Source organism: Catharus ustulatus, chromosome 3, assembly GCF_009819885.2.
Source record: "Catharus ustulatus isolate bCatUst1 chromosome 3, bCatUst1.pri.v2, whole genome shotgun sequence".
NCBI classification, from domain to species: Eukaryota; Metazoa; Chordata; class Aves; order Passeriformes; family Turdidae; genus Catharus; species Catharus ustulatus.
In genome coordinates this window covers 49,129,879-49,150,265 of record NC_046223.1, presented here as the reverse complement: position 1 = coordinate 49,150,265, position 20,387 = coordinate 49,129,879, and the positions used below count along the sequence as shown (strand labels likewise).

General features: G+C 39.0%; 1 protein-coding gene across 1 annotated transcript in view; it reads left to right on the top strand.

The window, feature by feature from the left end:
- Positions 1-20,387, top strand: part of UST (uronyl 2-sulfotransferase) — a 155,560-nt gene that overhangs the window by 119,931 nt on the left and 15,242 nt on the right. The window contains exons 6-7 of the mRNA XM_033056417.1: positions 1,690-1,787; positions 3,932-4,089. Coding sequence (XP_032912308.1) covers positions 1,690-1,787; positions 3,932-4,089 — 256 coding nt within the window. The remainder of the gene's footprint in view (positions 1-1,689; positions 1,788-3,931; positions 4,090-20,387) is intronic.

The following is a 20,387-nucleotide window of genomic DNA, read 5'->3' as shown; positions in this document are numbered from 1 at the left end:
AGGGCAATATTTTGTATTTTTTAAAATCCAAGCAATTTATTAATTCATTGCTGGTCTTTATGTTCTTTTGAAAGCCAAAAATATGTATCACTGAAAACATTTCTGGTGGTGCCTACAGTAAAAGCACAATAAGCCTTTAAAGAAGTGCAATTTGTAATTCATGTTAAAAAACCCTATTGGGATGATACGAGAGACACATTGCCTGTGCAAGCTATACATCCACAGTAAGATTTCTTAGTAATCATAACATGGAGAATGAGGGGTTGGTTAGCTTCAGCTCAGAGCCTTTAATGTCAAAATTCAGGTCTTGACCATAAATCTTCTGGTGTGTATTTAAGGCAAGCCCTGAATGTACTGTGGGAAGCAGGGGAAATGGATTGTTTGTATCCCTGCTGGCAATTTTTATGTTGTTTTCTTTAATGGTTCCTCACCATATGATTTACTTCCTAGCCCAGGGTCTTCTGGTGTGCTTATAAAGTTAGATTCACATAACTGAGAGACAGAGTGGGAATCAGAAATCTACTTTAAAAGGTTTACAGACCCAAATGTGGCTCTAATGCAGTTAGGTGAAAGTTCTGGTAAGAGCTTTTCTCTGAGAAAAGGCCTCCAGATGCTGTGCTGGAGGCCTGTACCCTGTGCTCCCCTGGGGGAGAGCAGGGGATGCTGTCCATGTGTTCCATGCTGCCATGGAATGTTCTCTATCACATTTTATTTACTTGATAAAATACGTGTTTGTTTAGTTCTTGGTTTGATATTGATGCATATAGCACCTATAGCATTGGGAAAGCACATATCTAAATAACAGTGAAGATTAATTCTGCAAAGGTGAGATTTTTCCATCCTTGCTTTTATTGTCTTTGCCCCATGTGTCTCTGGAATGGGTGTGTCTGCTTGCAGAGTAAGGCTCTATTAAATTAAATAAGGGTAATGGAATTCAATCCCACTTGTTTATTATTGTGCTGAGGTAAAACTATAAATGGAATGCAGTTCCTCAGGGTTCAGTAGCTATTCCTAGTCTTTGAAAAATGATAAATAGCTTCCAATTAGATTAATGATATTTCATGAAAATAATAAATACTTTCTAATAACCACTTTTCTCAGTAGGCTTCACACAGTTCAGTTCTGAAAATTGGAGAAGTTGACAGAATTGTAACCAGAAGTGATATATGTTCTAACATTGAGTGAAATGTACAAATGACAGCTTACATTTGTTCATTCCAGTCATTGAATGCAGCAGAATTAAAAAACAGAGAAGGGGTGGGGGAGGACCAGTAGTAATTGTTGTCTCAATTTTACCTATTCTGACTACTTCAGGTTTCCTCCATGGTGTATTTAGAAGAAAGAAGAGCTTCAAAATAATCTTCTGAATGTTTTAAATGTTGCTCAGTATGAAAGTTGATTAATGTGTCCGCTGTGACTTATACAGTGATCTCAGGATAATAATTGTGACGTTTGCAGCAGGGAGGAAAAAACTGCTTTACTTGTATTCTGGGACAAAATAACTTTTTGTTTTCCCTGCTGATATTTAGAAGTAGATAAATGGACCAGTAGATGACTTTAAAGATATTTTTATAGCCTCAGCACAATTCTTTGACCCTGAGATGACTATAAAGTATAAGATTAAAAAAAACAGTTGCTATTAGAGAAAGGGAAATACAGTATTCTTTTTTTCTCTTTCCTCTCCTACAGGACATTAATGTATGTATCCTTGAAAACTACCCTGAATGTTCTAATCCCAGGTTATTTTACATCATACCATATTTCTGTGGACAGCATCCAAGGTGCAGGTAAATATATGCAAGGTATTTCAATTTGTTCGGCAATAGCTATTGCCAACATTTTGTCAGCAATTGGTAATAAAGAGGTGACATTGTTTGAAGTACAAGAGAAAAATGAAAGTGCAAGGAATTTAGCACTCTATGTGGTAAGTGCATGCATATATTTTGAAATAATGAGGGCACTGCAAATGTAACACTATTCTTTTTTTCTTGATTTATAGCATGAATAATTCATCAAATATGAATGTATTTATGTGGGGTTTTTTTCTGGGTTACTCATTTTATCTGCACTGTAGTTTTGTAATACATGTTTTTTATTTGCTCAGATGCTTGTATCAGGTCTATATAAGGAATGCAGGTTTCTGTGTCCGTCTCAGAAACCGTATTCATTAATAAACTGTATTCATTAAAACTACGTAAAATGCAGCCTTCTACTGGTTTGAGCTACCTCATTTTTAACATCTGTGTATGCCATTCTAATATTACTGTATTACTGATACCATAGTAAATTTTTTGTGCAATAATATAGGAATAACTTAAAATACTTTCTTGGATTTAAATACTTTTGTATTGTTGGTAACAAGTGTTCTTTATTAGATGTGTTCTACTTCAAGGTATTCTGTTTCTATATTATTCAGGCTTCTCCATAATGAAACAACTGCACATTTTCCAGAATTTCTTTCAAGAACCATGCTTCTTGTAGCAGTAATACCAAGTGATAATGTGTTATTTCTGTCTTAATTTCTAAGTATCTATGTTGTAAAATCCTGCCTTATTTTTTTAAGTGAAGTTATGTATAAGAAACAAAACAGATTAATGACTTATTTTCACTACAAAACAGGTTAATGACTTCATTTTCACTCTATTTTTTTTAAACATATTTTAGTCTTATTTGCAAATTCCTATGATTGCACATTTAACTTGCATGTGCAAGTAATCCCATTAATTTTCTATATTAATACTTTCACAAAATATCTTTGTGGGGTTTCAAGCAGCATTTTGAAGTACTGTTTTGTACCTTATTGTAGATGTGGCTCCTGTCACGCCCTTGCACTCCCTTCAGCTACTTCTTAGTCCAATAAGGAACTACAATCAGGAGGCTCATGGTGTTTGTTAGGACACTTTGCTCTTCCAGAAAACGGATGAGTGCACAGAAGGTGGTAGAGCATGAAAAACCTGCTGCAAGTCTGCTCTAGTAGGAGCGGAAAGTAGTAAGCTTTTCCACATGACACAGAAAAAGCTTCAGACAAATGTTAAATTCACTATTGCACAGGGTCCACAATAACCTAATGAAGTCAGGGAAGAGGTGTGATTTACAGCCACTCCCAGGCAGTCTGGACTACTGATTTCCTTTAGCTTGGGACACTGGCATTATATCCCATGTCAGTGTGAATGATGGCTGCTGCTCCCAGAACATAACTAATATGAATTATTAAAAGGGTTTTAGAATTCATATTCAGTCTAAGTGCGCTGTGCTTTTGGGAAATGGAGAAACATAAAGATGTAGTGAAGTCCTGCCAGCTTCTCCTGCTGGGAGAAAATATAGAACAAACCTAAACTATTCTTCAAAACAAGTATCAGTCACAGAAAAAAATGCAAATCCTGTAGCAAAGCTGCAGAGCAACCAGGGATAATGATAGGAAAAGGGATGCTCCTGGAGACTTTGGCAAAAGTTGAAATGAAGGACAAGGTGGGAAATGTTAGTGTCCTGTGTAGGATTTGCTGAGTAACAGCAGGCAGTGGTTGGTCCCAGCAGTTCTCCTGATGTAGTTCAGGGTCACCACCAGCCTTCAGCACCTTCCAACACCAAGGACACTCATTCCTCCCATCAGATGGGTTGTGCTTCCAAGTTGAAATTCCAAAGTTCACAAGTTTGAGCTGATAAAAAACTTGGCAAAAGATATCTTCAGAATGGAGTACTTTCACACAGTGATTAGCCTCCTTTTAATGTGATCCTGTTTTTACATGCCAATCCAATCTTAGATGTTGCATGGAAAAGCTCACTAAGCTACTCAGGTTTGGTGGGGGGGGTGTCTTTTTTTTTGTTCAAAGTGTAGCACTTAATATGTGTTCTTGACTTGAATTTGAGGAGTAAATGCATATTTAAATTTTGCTTTTCCCCTCCTCTGTTTTCCCCCATCAATTTCATACAGGGAGCCTGGTGAATGGGCCCTTGAAAGAGCAAAGCTGAACGTTAATGAAAATTTTCTGCTTGTGGGCATTCTGGAGGAGTTGGAGGATGTGCTGCTTTTATTAGAAAGATTCTTACCTCATTATTTCAAGGATGTGCTTAGCATCTACAAAAATCCAGGTAACTTTTTCCATTAAAAAGCTATTTTTACAGAAGCTTCAGCTAAATCTGCATGGCTGCCAAAGGGTATGTGTTTCTTTCTTGTACAGTCAATGAAGAAGTTTATTTCCCTTTTAGGGAGCAGATTTGATGATAGGGGAAGGTCATATATTACACTTTTTTCTTTAATGTTACTATGTGGTTTTCTTTCCTTGCAAGCACTTGTTGCTCAGTGATCTTTCCACATGCCAGAAAGCTGCCTGTTTTCACTGGAGTGGCTTCTTCTTTTAATTGTGTCATACTCAGTTCTCAAATAATACTGTCGAAATGTACTTAAATAAACCTTCAAGAAATGGTTTGAGGAACTGAAGACTTTGGAGATTCTCCAGGACCAGGTAATTATTTTCACTCAGCCTTGACTATGAGTTGAAATGAAATGAACCTTCAGTTGAAGGTAAAATACAAATAAGAATGTGCATTTACATCACTTCCAATACAAAGCATGTTGAGGAAAAAGACTTTGGAGTCCGGAGTGGAGAAATTAAAATGGAGAGCATTCAGTTTGCTCTTTAATTTGCACACCATGGTCAATCTGAAAGGGTTCTCTGCGTCAATCCATCCCTCCTCCACTTGCTCCAACACTTACTTATTGTTGACTTCTTTAAAAGGTAGTCTTGTGCCCTGTGCCTAAAAATAAATATGATGCTTCTGGAGGGCTTTGCATTTCATTCCAGCAGAATTGATTTCTTGCTTACATTTGACTGGCCCATCAACATTGTGTGCACCAAGCAGGGGTAAAACTTCCCTTCTTCCTTTGTGATTTGTTTGCATTTGTGTCAGTGTGAAATGCCTACAGCCATTAATATGTGTGTTTTGTACCAAGCTGTATATTCAAAGCATATGGAACAAAGCTTGCATTTAGTTTTTAATGCATGCAGCTGATGGCCAGCTTCTGACTGAGAACAGCTATTGCAGTAGTCAGTCACTTTGGAGAAATAATGGGTTTCCGTGCATAACTGGGGCTTTATGCATGACTGTCCACCAAACCCTTCTTCTAGGATGCATCTTTGGAAGTTCTGTATTCAGCTGTGGTACTGGTATGGCATTCCTTCTCTGAACATGGTTGCAGTGGGTCATTGTTTGCCTGCAATCAGGCAGTTAAGGCAACCCTTTGGAAGGTGGGAGTGTAATTTTGTTGTGCCATGTCCAGCCATAGAGCGATTTTGCGTAATAACAGATATAAGGACTGTAAGGGTTAAGGATTGTATTGACATAAAAGCAATGCCTGGTTTGGGATCAGGTATTTCCCTTATCTTTGTAAATTAAAAACTAAAAATACCTATGTTTGTAGTATGTGGAAGTCATCCTTAAGGTTTGCACAATTTGGTGTTGAAGGTTTCCCCATAGAGATGTTAGACAAAAGGAAGGCAGGGGGATCAGTGCAAGGATAGGCTCTCTCTGCCATGAGTTTTCTTTGAGTTTCTATGACATCTTCAGCTGCTCTGTGCACCATATATTATCACTTCTTTTACTATGGGGGAAGCTAATAAGCAGCACACAGGGTTTTTATTTTCATTAGGGTGCCCTAGAAATTGTCACGTGCCAGAATCATTAACTGCTGGTTAATCGTTCTCATCTCTGTGTATTTTCCAGTATCTGGAAAAAATTTGATCACCGCTTACAGGGCAGTGATTTCCTCTGGGGTTTCATGTTAAAGACGGGTTTTGTGTCATGACTAAAGATGCACCACTTTTCGTCAATTTTCCTTAGGTGGATTAAACCTTTATTTTATCTTTCCCATTCACTTATTGACTAGACATGTTAGTCAGAAAACAGTTTCCTTGTGTTAACTCTCTCCTTCTCTTTTCATAGATGCATATATTTGAGTAGTTTTTTCCTGTCATGATTATTTTCTGGTTATTTCTGAGTTGGTGCTAATGCTTACCAAAGAAAAGCTTAACAGAATCAACCAGAAAAATAAAAAAATACTCAAGCAGTGTGTAAGAAATCCTACATTCTTCTCAGGGCATCTTAGACCTGATCTTCAACACCCTCTGCTGTTGCATCATGAAATGTATGGAAGAAGACATGTTGTTCTGCCAGCTGTATGATGGTCCCACAAAGCAACAGATAACTTGGACCAAAACTGACCTCTTGTTGCAACACTTGCAGATTAAATCTATACAGTATTGTCTGCTGACCTGCTGCTCCACTTGAGATTCTCTTATGGCAGCCTTTCGTCTTTCCACATAAATGAGGAAAGTTTTTCTTTTATCAGCTGAATATAGCAAGATGAGGAAAACACAGTGAAGGACGTTTACAGAAAGGTGATTTGCTTCCAGGTCTGTGAATACCTGCACCAGAGTCTGCCACAACAAGCAGTTCTGGACTGAAGGCAATTCAGAAACTGGATTTGTAGTGCTGCCTGGAAGCAAAAAGTAGCTGAAGAAAGACAATTTCAGTCCAGTGTTGCTTTAGTGGATTGCATAGGTTAGAAATCACAGTAAGAATCAGGTGATTGCTGTCCCACCAATATCATAATCTAAAAACTGTATTAAAAGCACCTTCCTGCTATAGGAAGCAAAATGCCTGATGTTATCAAACCTATAAAATCACATGTGCATTTAAGATACATCTGCAGGACTTGTGGGTTAAACCCATTCTTCCTGAAGTTGGGACTCTCCTCTCTCATTACAGGTTCTTTGGGTTGGCACCAGATCACTGCATCTCCCATCTAAGCAAACTTCTTAGTATTGGAAACGTTCAATATAGGTTGATAATGAAGAAATCAGGAACTCTAGAAACTTTTTCTCATCTCTGTTCCTTTGAACTGAGTAGGCCATATTCAAAGTTCTCTTTTTTTGTGTCTGTAGTAAAGTTTCTTATCTGAAGCACTATAATATTTATCAAGAAACTATTTCTCAGTGTTCTTATAGGAGAAAACAAAGCCTATAGTTGTTTTACCCTCAAAATATTTTTCTACTCTTGTTCTGAAGTAGATCATTAAAACTATGCCTCTGTGATCAGATAAGATAGTGACATTTTCATCAGAGCTATTGTCTGTATATCTGATGACAGGTAACTGCTTAAAGCAGTATGAATTGAGTGCTTTTCTTGTTGATACTGATGATTTGTCTGATATCAGCTGGCAAAAGGAAACTGCAGAAGAAAGTGAACAAGGTTTTTTTAACATTTAAACTGCAAAAGAAACATTTTTCTAACATTTAAACTGGAGAAGAAAGTGAACAAGTTTTTTTAACATTTTGCCTTTCTTCTGGTGAAGAAGAAAAAACTCGGAAGTTCAGCATGACAGAAAATTTTCATGTCAGATAACACTAGGAGAATAACTTTCTTCATTGCATTAACAAAATTGTTGCATTCAGCTATTCCATATGCCAAATATTTTGACTTGTGTGTTTTATAGCCACGTGTAACAAAATGTGAAAACTCTTTCTGATGCTAAAGTTGTCATTGGAACAAATCTGGTTTTATCTTGTACAGTACTTTAAAGCTATGGGCTTCCTGTTTTTCTGTGTCTCCATTCTGTCCTTGAAATTAAGCATTATCTTAGTGTTAATACCAAGTCAGGAATTGCAAAAGGACTCTTTTTTGATGCCTGTCTTGTCCAAAGTTACAAACTTGTCTTGACAGCCATAACTGGCTTTATCAAGTGATTAAAAGGGCAGGAATGGGGGCAACAGATAGATTTTGAATTCAATAGATGGGTGAATAGATGGGTCAAATAAATTTTAAAAATATATTTTTGTTTAATAGCAATCTTTCCTAACACAGTAAAATTTGCTCAAAATTTTGTCTTTTTTCACCAGCATTGAAGCAGATAGGATCCAATTGCAGAGCCTTAGATGGTATTTACTGCAAAATTTTAAACAGTTCTTTAACTCTTGAAAGGTTTGAAATAGATATAACAAGACTTGACATGTAACTTTCAGGAGTTAAAGGAAAAAGAAACCTTAACTGTTCACTTTTGCTGGCTACAGCTCACTTCTGTAACCTGGCTGTTAGCCAGAATACAGAATACTTGCACAGTTTCTTTTGAAATGGGCATGTGTGGGTTTCATATCTTTGGTGTTTTTAAGAGGCAAAATATAAGTACTTAGCAAAACAGAGTTTTCTTCTCTCTTGTCAACTTCTGTGGCATGGGGTAAAAGTTGACAGCATCCAATGTAAAACAATAGGCAATAAAATGTTTACCACATGCAGAAATGAGCCATATCCTCACACCTCTCTGCAGGAGTTCATAAATTTTCTTTGGCACCAGAAGCCTTATAAAAGCACCTCTTCCCAATACCAGGAAAAAAACCCTTTGTTTCCTGAAAGGTGTGTTTAGTGTGGAGAAGGTATGAGTCTTACTCTACAACAAGAAGACTGACTTTAAGCTTTTCAGACAGTGAATTTTATTGAGTGCAATAAAATAACTCACACTGTCATCTGAAAGAAAATATATTGTTTAAGTAAACGGTAAAAGTTAATTTTTTTAAATGCAGTGGAAATTTGACTGCATAAGAATTGCATTTACAGGGAATGTTTTAAACTGTAGCAGTAATATTATCCTAGGTAGTTTGAACCCCTTCACTTTTTAAATCCAATATGTTCATGAATGTTAATGATACAGTCTTGACATTTTCTCTTCATAAGTTTCCCCTTCTCTTTAAACCCAGTAAGGAGAGAGAGATGCTGCCATTTGTCTTTATTGCAGAGCTGAGGTCCTGAGAAGCAGAGCATTTTTAATGGAGTTAGGAAAAGCATGAACTCAAGCTCAGCAGTCTTTGCACTGTGCTGAAGATCACTCCTGTGCCAGGCCAGCACTGAAGGTGGGATGTGCCTTCAGATAGTTTGGATACTATGCATTTGGAAAAGTTCAGGTTTTTCCCTCTGAGAAATTGTATGGAATATGTTTACAGGCACCACCCCCAACAGCAAAAATTTTGAGTAAGAAATTATCATATGACTCTGGTGGAAGTAGACAGTGCTTTTTGTGCAGTCTTTAAATAGTGATCATCTTATCATCTTATATTCTGCCTTTGTTCAGCACAAAATGAAAGAAGAAATGAGGACAAATTATGTAAAGCTTCATAGTCTCCTGGCTTCTTGTGAGCTGTACTTTCTGGAGAGGGCTGTGACTGTAAATGGAAAAGGAGTACACTGGCTCATCTCCTGTGCTGAAGGGCCCAACCCTTCTCTCTCCTACAAGCACCTGCACTCTTGATGAGAGAATAAAATCAGCATGGATTAGATTTAATTTAAATACTGAGAGGCTTTTGTGGTGGGGTTTTTTGTTCAGTTTGGTTGTGGGTGGGGTTTTTTTTTTGCATCACTTCTAAAATTTCAAGCACATTCAAATGTTTAAAAGCTTTGAAGACTCCAAATATGTTCTCTTTCCTTTTGCCTTGCACTCCAGGAGAGCTTTGTGTTTTCCATAAGTAATGCTTTGAACAGGAATCACTGACTGTGGAAATCTACAGAAGAGGAAAGTTCTAAATTTCACATGGAGTTAAAACATGAGGTTGGACGTGGGAAGTAACTAACTGTGTAACACTTGTGTAGCACATTCCCGTCTGTGCTGTGAGCACAGCAGCTTTGTCCAGCAGATGGAGCGATCTGCCCATGTGTGCAGCGCTCCCAGCGCTCACAGCACATGTGGGTTTGCGTTCTGCCTGGCTTGCATTCTCTGAGCACCCAGCATCCTGTTCTGAAAATAGAAAGCATGAACAGACCATCCTTCTCTTCTCCCTTTGAAGTCTCAACTTTCAATATTGCATAGAGGAACGCTGTAAAACAATGTAAATGCTACAACATGCAGTTTAAGATCTAGGAAAAGTGTTTAATTGTACTTTTGTTTCTTGTAAAACAAATGCCCTGTTCTCTGTGTGCAAGATGGGGAGGGAAAGAGGAAGAGTTACAGTGCGTATCCCTGAGAACGTTTCTTTTTTATTAGGTCGATAGCATCTGGGACATTCTGCACAACTAATCTGTTCCTTGGTTTGTTTTAGAAACTGAAGGCACTATCAAAAGCTATAGATACATTATCTAGCTCTTCAGCAGTGAAAATACAAGATTTGGAGAGCAGGGACAAAATGGGACTGCCTGATCCAGGATGCCTTGAAGTTAGTGGATACACCAATGAGCAATGAGGATAGTCAGTGAAAGCATCCTTTCTTATTCAGTCCCATAAAAGAAAATGTGTTGTTTTGCCTTCCAGAGGTTTGAAATCCTATGGTGAGTAAGCTAAGCAGTTTTAAGAATAGGAGCTGTTGGAAGGATTTGAAGCAAAACTTCTCTGTGGTGAGTTCTGAAAAACAAAGCTTGACAGCTTATAACAGATGTTCCTGTTCTCCTGAGGAAGGTGAAGTCACTCCAGACAATATGTGTGTGGCACCAAAAGATATATCCAAGACGGTATCAGACTCATTGCTAAAATGTGATCAGGAGTAAAGGTGTGGCAAGCAAGTTTGTCGTGGCTTTTCAACCCACATGGAGCTTGTGAACATCCAGGCTCAAGTCCTACCTATTTACTCTTCCTTGTGAGCGTGTACTTGTTAGATTGAGTTAGCTCATATGGGCATAGTTGCACAGCAGAGAAGTTGCCTATAAATATATCTTGTGGCCCCAAATGAATGGCATTTTGAGACAAAAAGTGAGGCAGCTGACAGCCTGACATGAGTCTGGCGCTCAGTCTGGGGGAATCTGCAGCCTACAGTGCAGGGAAGTGGGATTTACATGTCCATTTGCCAGACACATTGCTATGGCTCTGCTTTCTCCTGGAGTCAAGAGCAGTGGTTGACTTGGTAAGTACAGCAGCACCAGCAACATTTAGGGTGAGAAATTTACATATTTCCTCTTGGCAGGAAGGATCATGGACACAGTTCATGAACTGGAGAAATGAGGAATGAGGCTACTGTTGATCCATAGTTCCCCTTCCTTGTGCTTCTGGCATTCAAGGATGTTGGCTGCCTTCCAGATCTTGCCACTGATGATGGCAAAGAAGGATATAGTTTCTCTTCTTGCTAATTACAGTACTGATTTTTAAATCCTTATTTTAGGCTTGGTTTTTCATGGAGTTGAATTTGTAAAGGCTCTGCTCAAAATCGGTTGTAGTGGAAGGTGAGATCCATGTTCCCTTAAGTCATTGTTATGAAAAACCCTAGATCTAATGTTCCTCTTCTAGTAAAGTTTCTAGACACATGAGCTCATAGACTGGCTCTGACCGCAGTGTATTGTAGAGATAGGCTGAGTATGTTTTGTAGCATTATTTAATCTTCCCTTTCTGTGAGCTATAATACATGCCTATACCAAGCTTGTGCTCAGCAATTGAATACCTTTTTCCTATTTCCCTCCTCCACCTTTTTCATATTTCTCTTTCCTGTCAAGTGGCAGGCTCTTCACCTGAAACCAAGCAAATTATACTTTTTGCATGATCATCTGAATCTCTCTATCATTAACAGAGTTTCCCCTCTCTAAAGTTTCTGTATGTCTGTAGGATTATGAAGACTGAGACCACCTAATGCATCATCTTCATCTTTTAGTGCAATTCTAAGACCTCAGCCTACAGATTTTGCATTTCTTCCCACCTATTCATGCCACTTGCATTCAGGTTCCTTTCGTTAGATCTATTGATGGGCTGTCTGGTTTTGGATTAAACCTGCAAAGATGTAATTTCATACTGTGTTGTGGTAAAAGCAAAGCTTATTTATGTTCTAAATCCCAAGGGGCCAGTCAAACAAGCCCTTACATCTCACATATCAAGAATTCACGTGTTGGGTTTTTTTGTATATGTCAGGGGATCATTTTGAAGGCTTGGTGCTGATATCTTCCAAGCAACAGTCATGTTTTTCTAATGAGCATATCAGTCACCAAAGATGTTATGGTTTATAAGTGTGCTCCTGCTGATCATCTGAGGTTGGGTCCCTGATGCATCTTTTGAATATTTCCTGTTCCTAATGTCACAAAATAGAAAACTCATGGACAACCAGCTTTGTTAAAGTTCCAGCACAGAAGGAAATCTGCATTCGGATACAGCGTTAGTGATATCTCATAAATAATCCAGGGTTACTGATGACAATATACCACAAACATTTTAATGACAGGCAGTTAAAGCCTGCACTGACAGTTCATTCCTTCTTGAGTAACTTAGTAAGTAAAATCATAATGCTATTTTAATCAGTAGCATTTCAGCTTAACCTCGGTTACTGCTTCTGGTTTAAAAATAGCATTTAAACAAAAATTGCAGCAGGAACAGATTATGCAGATTGTTTCTTTGACAACTTTGACCTCTGTCCAGGCAACAGAAGGCATACAGAAGGAGCCATTAAATCCCAGTTAATAGGCCTGCTTCTGTTCCAGGTGAAGAGGTCTTCATTTGACCTAGATGGAAACAAGCAACCTCCACAAGGTGGCTGAGGCTGGAATAGAAAAATCTTTTATTAATAATAGGACCAAAACCACTTAGGATGTAACTCAGTTATTGTTGTGTCCCACAGTACATTTTCAGGGCCAGTGTTTCGGGAGAAACACTTCTTAATTGAAAACAAAGCGTATTTGGTGTTGAAGACACAGGAGCAATATGAAACAGGTATCAGAGCTGACTATTCACTTAGCTTTTAGAAGCATAACCTTATTTTCATATATATATATAATATAATAACCTTTTTTTCAAATAAAATTGCTGTACTTCTTTTCTCAGACTAAATCACTGTATTGGTGGTAAAGTGAGCTGCAGGTTAAATTGATTATTCTTACTCTCAAGGTATCTTGCAAGAACAGTGCAAGTATCCTGAACCAGTATCTTTGAAATGTTTTGAAAAACATTAAAGGTAAGGTAGTTATAGAAAAGAAATTTAGTTGATAAAACACTTCTACCTGTAATTTTTGTGCAGTAGAGACAAGGAACCATCCTTTAGGAATTACTTACATTTTTACATAAATGTTGCAATTTAATATCACGTTTTTACAATGATGCAAATTAGCTGCTATAGCAATTAAAATGTTGTAATAGTTAAAATTAGGAAAACATGAGAGAGCATAAGTTCTGACAAGTTAGGTGCGAAATTATAGCAAGGCACTTTCTAGCATGCAACTTGCAAAACGCATTAAAGCTGTAACACCAAAAGTGTTTTTTACAACCACATCAGGGCTAGGTGGTTGAGAGTCAGGGAGAGAGAGACGGTGGGCAGCAGGGGGGAAGTGGCAGAGAGACAGTCTCAGGGAAGAGACATCCCTGTGGTACATTTGTCAAGGGACCACTTGCTCCCAGAGGACACAGTATACTGTGCTCTAAAATCATCTTAAGGACACTTGCTACTATTAGAAAAGAAGGGAAAGAGTTAGTACTGTGAATTTCAGCAAAGTGAAAGGGTCAGCTCTTGATGACAAAAATGTAAGAATTAAAATGAGGTAAGTATGTTAGCAGTGTAGCTCTCAGCTGCTACACAGCTGGCATGTCTCCACAGCTTCACACTGTGCCTGTGCTCCTTCCTGTGAACCCCTTCACTTTACCTGCCCCAAAGGTAGTTGATGGTGCTGGAAAGCTGACCCCTTGCTCTTCCAAGAGTCCTTCTTGGAATTATGTTCCCTACTTCCTTTCCTTGTTCAAATTTCCCAGCCTTTTTGATCTGTCCCTCTTGAAAACTTGCTCTCCAAGAAGCTATAGCGAGAAAAGAGGGTTTCACTAAATATAGCTATGAAGGTTCTGTTTTTCTTCTTTTTCTCTGTTCTTGGACTAGAATCAAATTTTCAAATGTAGCATGAAAAAGCATCCTCCCTTCTGTTTCTCTCTAGGCTCATCTCCTCAGTTTCCTCCCCTTCCAAACTACATTCTCATTGTGTTCTTTTATTACTATCTTTTCTCCGGTTTTCTGTCTTTGTCTATTTCCAGCATTTGCATAATTGTTACTACACTTTCTAAATCTTATCTTTTGAGTTGTAATATTTGCATTCCATTTGAATATCTTCTCATTTATTTGCAGATGCTATCTATAATACAGGTAAGTGTTAGAATGTAGCATTTTTTACTTAAGGGCAGTGTTAGGGATGCTACTGGTAGAGCTAGTATTCACCAAGGATTTCTTTGAAACTGCCAACACTGTGGTGTGTCCCCTGATTCAATCTGCACCTATTTTGGAAGAATAATTAAGATGTACTCCCAAGCTTTAAGAGGGTTGCAATTGTCACCTAGACACCAACAGATGAAAGAATTAAATTGATGTACTTGGAGAAGCTATAATAGAGGATGTGATTAATAGACAGTTGGGAAAAGTCAGTATGGCATTTGTAAAATCTCAAGAATCAGCTACTTCCTTTAAGGACTCAGCAAGCACAGGGATATGAGATAGTACAGGTGTGATTTTCAGCAAGATCTCTGTCCAAAAACTCTTTAAGAAAACCGGTTGTCAGGATAAGGGAAAGAATGTTCTCCTGCAGGATTATGCTGGTGAAAGAGGTGGGCATTCATTGTGTCCCCTTACTTTAAAAAAACAGGGAAGTCCTGCAGAAGGACTGTGCTTCAGCCTGGAATAAATGTTCTCTTAAAAAGGTCTGACTGTGAGGTAAGAGAGGTCAATGCTGATATGATGCTACCAGGAAGCAACAAAAGCAACGTTGAACTGGTTTACTAATTGTAACGAAGCCAAGCATTAAAATTCAGCTTGTGTGCAGTTGAGGTCTGTCCTTGGCACTCAGAGCTGCAGGTGCTCTGGGTCCTGATCCATTTGGAGCTTGGTAGGAAAGTGCACAGATTGTCAGATGGGTGGGTATTTTTCTCTGCACAGCAAAGCAGTCTCCCATGGAAGAAATTTTTATGTGAAACTAGATCAAGTCATGGCTCAGTTTTTCCAGATGGCAGAAAATGATGATGCAGGACAGAAGGGTTAAATCCTGGCTGAATTGCAAGAGCAGCTGAAGGAGAGGCATTCACATTCAAGGTGCTGCCCTAGCTGCAAAGCAGGGAGTTCATGCAGCTGCAGTTCTGATTTGTGTTTAGTAGTAGGTGATTCAGGAGCATCAGAACGTGCCTGCTCTTGTTCTCATTTATCCATTCTCTTTCAAGTTTGCATTCTGGGTAAGCGAAGGGTGGCAAGGATGACAGAGAAGCCAAAGAAAGGTAATTTTCTGCAGACACACCAGGCCTCATTTTCTAGCTAGACTCACCAGGGAAAGAAAGAAACTGTTGAATTAGCCTCTGGTTTTCTAGCAGTGAGCAGCAGCTGTTTTGGTAGCAGTAGCAGCAGCTCATATAACAAATGTTTCATGATGAATGCAAACAAAAGCCAACCCTGAAATTCCAACTCCACTATGTATGCATAAAATATAAAACCAGTTTGAAATAATGTAACTACTCAACTTAAGGGATTTTTTTTCCTCCTCTTCTAAATAAATTCCATATGAGAATTAATGTTTGGTCTGCTCAGTTCTCCAGGACTCACCCAGAAAATTTTTATCATATAGGCCAAAGGCAAAATGTGAGCACAAAAACAGACCAAGAAAAAATATTTTTAGAAGTGCACGTGCAAAGAGGGTGTGTGGTTTGGGTGAAGGTTTTGAGAATGCCAAACATGCTTACTGAATTGAAATTACTGCTGATGTTTGTGAGTTGGCTGGATTCACTTGCCTCCAAAATAGGTCTTGGAGGAACTCTTTATGCATCTCTGTGCAATTTGCTTTCTGAAGATGACTTGTGGTTTTAAAGGCATCTACATGTTAGAAGAGTGTTATGCCCTCTAGCATAAATTTCTTTCCAGATAGCTAGTGGGAGGATTTCTAGGGAATGCAAGTTGCTGGTCAGTGCATACTCAGGGGAAATGAGCATATTGGAGAGAGAAAAATATAATAATTGGAGATTCATGAGAAATACAAAAGCTATCCAGGGGGCAGTGTCTTAAATTGTCTTCCTCCAATTGCTATAAAACAGCAAGTAAATACTAGCATTTACCCATCCCTCCCTGCTCTGCTGCTTGCTTAAAGTCTGGAGCAGCATCTGTTGTCTGCCCATGCAAGCACTCCTGCTCTGTTCTCAGGCCCTGAAATACTCTCTTCACAATCAGTTTGCTTTCCTCATAGCTTTTTTTCTGAGTTGACTTCCCTGTAATTATGGAATTATTCAACTCTATTCATTCAGCATAGGAAAAAACCTAATTTCTTGTGTTCTGACAGATTAATGATAAAATAAGGTAGCTTATTGCTATGCCTTTTGCAATATGATTCTATCTAATACCTTTTGTGTAATGCAAATTTTGAAGGTTTGTCTTCTTCCATTTTTTTCCTATCGATTGAATTTTGAAGGGTCTGTGAAGTTGTGTTGCTGTTCCTGGGGTATATGTGTACCTGTAAGTCATTATGAGCATCACATCTTTGGTGCAGCAGAGCATGCAAATGTAGGACTTAGAACAAAAACTGTGTGCTTGTCTGCTCTCTGCTTCTCCTGCTTCTTGACTGCTTCAATTCATTTCCAAGCCATCAGCTACATTATTTGATTTCATGATCTTTGTGGAGTGGAAGGGGGAAAGGAGATTGATGAAGGGTACTGTTGGATCTAGCAAAGAAAAGAGAACAAAAGGGGTGAGCTGTTTCAGGTTTTGCTTTTTTCTCACTAGAAAGAAGTGCAGCACAAGTTGCTGAGAGAGCCCAGTGGTTGTGTTTGGTCTGTGTGGAGGGCAGACAGGGACAGGGAGCACATAGATGTTGCTGCAGCAGAGTTTAGTGCATGCAGGGAGCCACGGGTGAGCACAGTTGGCCAGAGCCTGCAGTGCTTTGCAGAGCTGTGCTCCTGTGGCTTTTAGGATGTTACCAAGTTTGGAGGTTTACTGCTTGGGCACGAACACATGCTTTTTCTGTTACATAAAATGAGGGTATGGAATTAATGGGTGACTGATATATAATATACATCTTCTAAAAGCTAGTGGAAATTGGACATGACAGAAGTGACAACATAGCCAAAGCAAATTTATTTAAAACATTGAATGAAAATATTCACTGAAAACTCTGTTTTATCTTAAATACCACTCAATATTTTCTGGACATTGAAGTCTTATTTTTATCTTTTAAGTTTTCTTCCACTCCCTACTGTTCCATGAGTGCTCTGCCAATTTCACAGTAGCCATGACTCATCCTTGAAGGGTCTTCAGACAGCTGACAAACCTGCCTTACTTCATTGGATATTGACATTATTTAATGTCAGTGCTTAAATTATGTGTTGGGGAAACTGAACTCTCTGCATGATCAGTGAAGAGAGGTAAATGGCTCTTTCTCTCCCTGGAGATTGTTTGGTGCCCTGAGTGGCTGTCTGGAGCTCATCAGCAGGAATACTCCTGACTCATGCTGTGTACTGGTACACAGTAGGGTAGAGCAGGATGCTGGCTAGGAGTTGGCATCCAGTAGTATTTGTAGGAGCACAAAGTTTATGTCATCCTTCTTAGTGCTTTCCTTGCCTATCCAATAGACAGATCTGTGCATCATTGAGTGCTATCTGATTTAAGTTTTGGTGGAATTGTTTGGGGGTTTTTTGTGGGCTTTACTTGAAGGCTTTTTAGCAGTGATTCCAGGAATGTTTATGACCTTAGTTCCCTGTGGGGCACAGAAACACAACAGAAGCCTGGAACTCTCTTACCAAGAGCAAAGGAGGTGAATGAAGAGGGAGATCTGTTCTAGTAAATTCTCAAGAACCCCCTGCATGGTTACCAAAGCCACTGCTAGAGAGTGAATGAATTGCAGAAGACTTGCAGAATGATTTTGGACAGTAAAACTATGAAGGGATCTTGAAGAGGGTGAAGTATGGCAGGGCCAACTGAGATGAGGGATGATGGTTGAACCAACCTGCCAGGTATTTGGCAGTGATGTAATTTCACCAGTTGCTTCTCCTGTAGCCTCTCCAAGATTTTTGGATCAGCACATTTTTGGATTAGATATGTCTCTGGCTACTCACTGTCCACAGCTTATGTTTCAGCATTTGAGAAGTCCCCAGTCTGTTTTTCTGCACTGAATCCTGGTTCATAGGGATTAGTGTTTGTCCTGTTTCACCACAGAAGTATCACATGCTTTCCACATCTCCCTTAGGGTTATTATTTCAGGATTTGAGGATATTTCAGGTGTGGGGTTTTTTCCACTCTAGATTCTTATCTTATCTATTTCACTCAATTTAATTCAGTAAGTGGTAAACTCAGTGGTAAAATTTGAGTGTCTATGATGGCAATTAAAAGCTATTAGAGTCAGGACATCAGCTGGAATCCTGCATACCAAATAGCACTTCAATGAGTTCATATTCTTTCTGGAAATTTGGTACTTAGTCTAGCTCATGGCTTTGTGTGCAAAGCCAATTCATTGATTTTCTGTAATGACCAGTCAAGATGCTAAGCATGGAGAGTGTGTATTCTTTCTAAGCACAATGAAACGGATTTCTTGTGTTAAGATTATTTTGTTTTGTGCAAATGGCAAATTGTTCATTCCAGTCAGCATAGTGAAAAGGGGTGAGATGAGTGATCTTAGTCTAAACCCTTGAAAGAAACACATTATTATGATGGGCATACATATACACACATGCTGATAGACATATATATTCATCCAGTTGTACCAAGAACAGCTCCTGGAGTACAGAGTAAACCCTCTTTATAGTCAGCTGTTTTTAGTTTTTATTAGTTGAAAATAACAAGAACAAATGAAGTCTTGTACAACTTGGCCTATTTGGTGCAGACATGCCAATGCAAGTGGTTGATAGCAAGAAAACTCAATCTCTTGTCTTACACTTTAGAAAACAGCTTACCAGAGATGTCAGCCCAATTCATCTTGAGCTTTTACTAACATAAGAGCACTGAAGCTACAAAGCATATTAGTCTGTATATTAAATTTCAGAATTTACTTGGCACTGCCTGCTACTGCTGGTGGAATATGGTATTGGGCCCCAGTACTTGGTGCATTTGCAGAACACTTTATTTAGCCTATTTTAAAGGCAGACTTACCACTTTGCCAAAGGTTCTGCTTTGAATAATTGAAAATTATTTTCCTTGGTGCATGTTTTTGCAAGCTACTTGTAGAAATCAATGGTTGGAGTTCCTGCTTGATTCATCTGCTCACTTCACAGACTGCTTCAGTTACCCTTTCAGACCACATCTTGGTATGCATCCCACTCCTTCAAAAGTAATAAAATTTAAGTGCACAGCCACTTTGTATCTCTTCTGCAAAAAGGGAAAAACTCCTAGTCCCACACATCTTTTCATGCTGTATGCACATGTGTGAGTAATTTAGTGAAGAAATGGCACATGATACATTAGTATATTTTATTAGCAATTGGCATTGCCAGACCAATATTTTGATTTTGAAATAGTGGCAGAACTTGCCCAGATTACTGCTAAAATCAAAGGTCAAATCTGGTACTGCATCTCCATTTCTGAGTCTTAGCAGGAAAAGACAAAAAGCGAAAGATACAACAGAAGTATTTTGGTAAACAGATGTCAGCTGCTTTAAAGTGTTGAATCTCAGTTTAATTTTTCCCATGCTACATAAATAGTCCGCTCACTTCCTTTAGCCTTGCAGTTTTTCATTTCCCACTGTTACTCAAACAAAACGGGAAAAAAAGCTAGTTATATTTATGAGGACTCTATATTTGCTCAGTTTAAGGGTTTTCGTTTCTTCAGTAAATGTACTTAATAAAATTAAATGCTCTGGGAATGTGCCAGAAATGCTGTCAGCCACTGTGGCAAGCAGATGGATGAAGTTTCAGCTGAACGTGATGTGCCCAGGTTACTTTGTTTATTTAGAAGTTGATGACCACAGTCACTGGACATACTAGAGTAGCCTGTGAGGAATGTGTTTTTAAAGAGCTCAGAGTCACAATTTCCTACTCCCAGCAGCTATGGGTTTTTACTGGCAAAGTTGGCCGCATCCAGGCATGGAATTGGGTTCTGGGACCTGCATGCTCGGCACTAAGACTGGATGTGAAGGCAGTCTAGCTGCAGCATCTGTCCCCCCACTGCCTGCCAGGGTTGATTCTGCTGTTTTGACTGGTTAGGCCAGGTGTTCCCGACCTCTTTCAATAGCTCCATGTGTGTCCCTCCCAAAGCTGCACACTCAGTTGCAGAGGACAACCTCCCCAACAGATTTTTTTGGCTGGAGAGTGGCCCAGCAGAGAAGGACCTGAGAGTGCTGTTGACAGCCAGCTTAACATGAGCCAGCGTGTACCCAGGTGGACAAGAAGGCCAAAGGCATCCTGACCTGTCTCAGACACAGCATGGCCAGCAGGACCACAGCAGTGACTGTCCCCCTGTACTTGGTACTGGTGAGGCCACACCTCAAGTGCTGTGTCCCCTTCTGGGCCC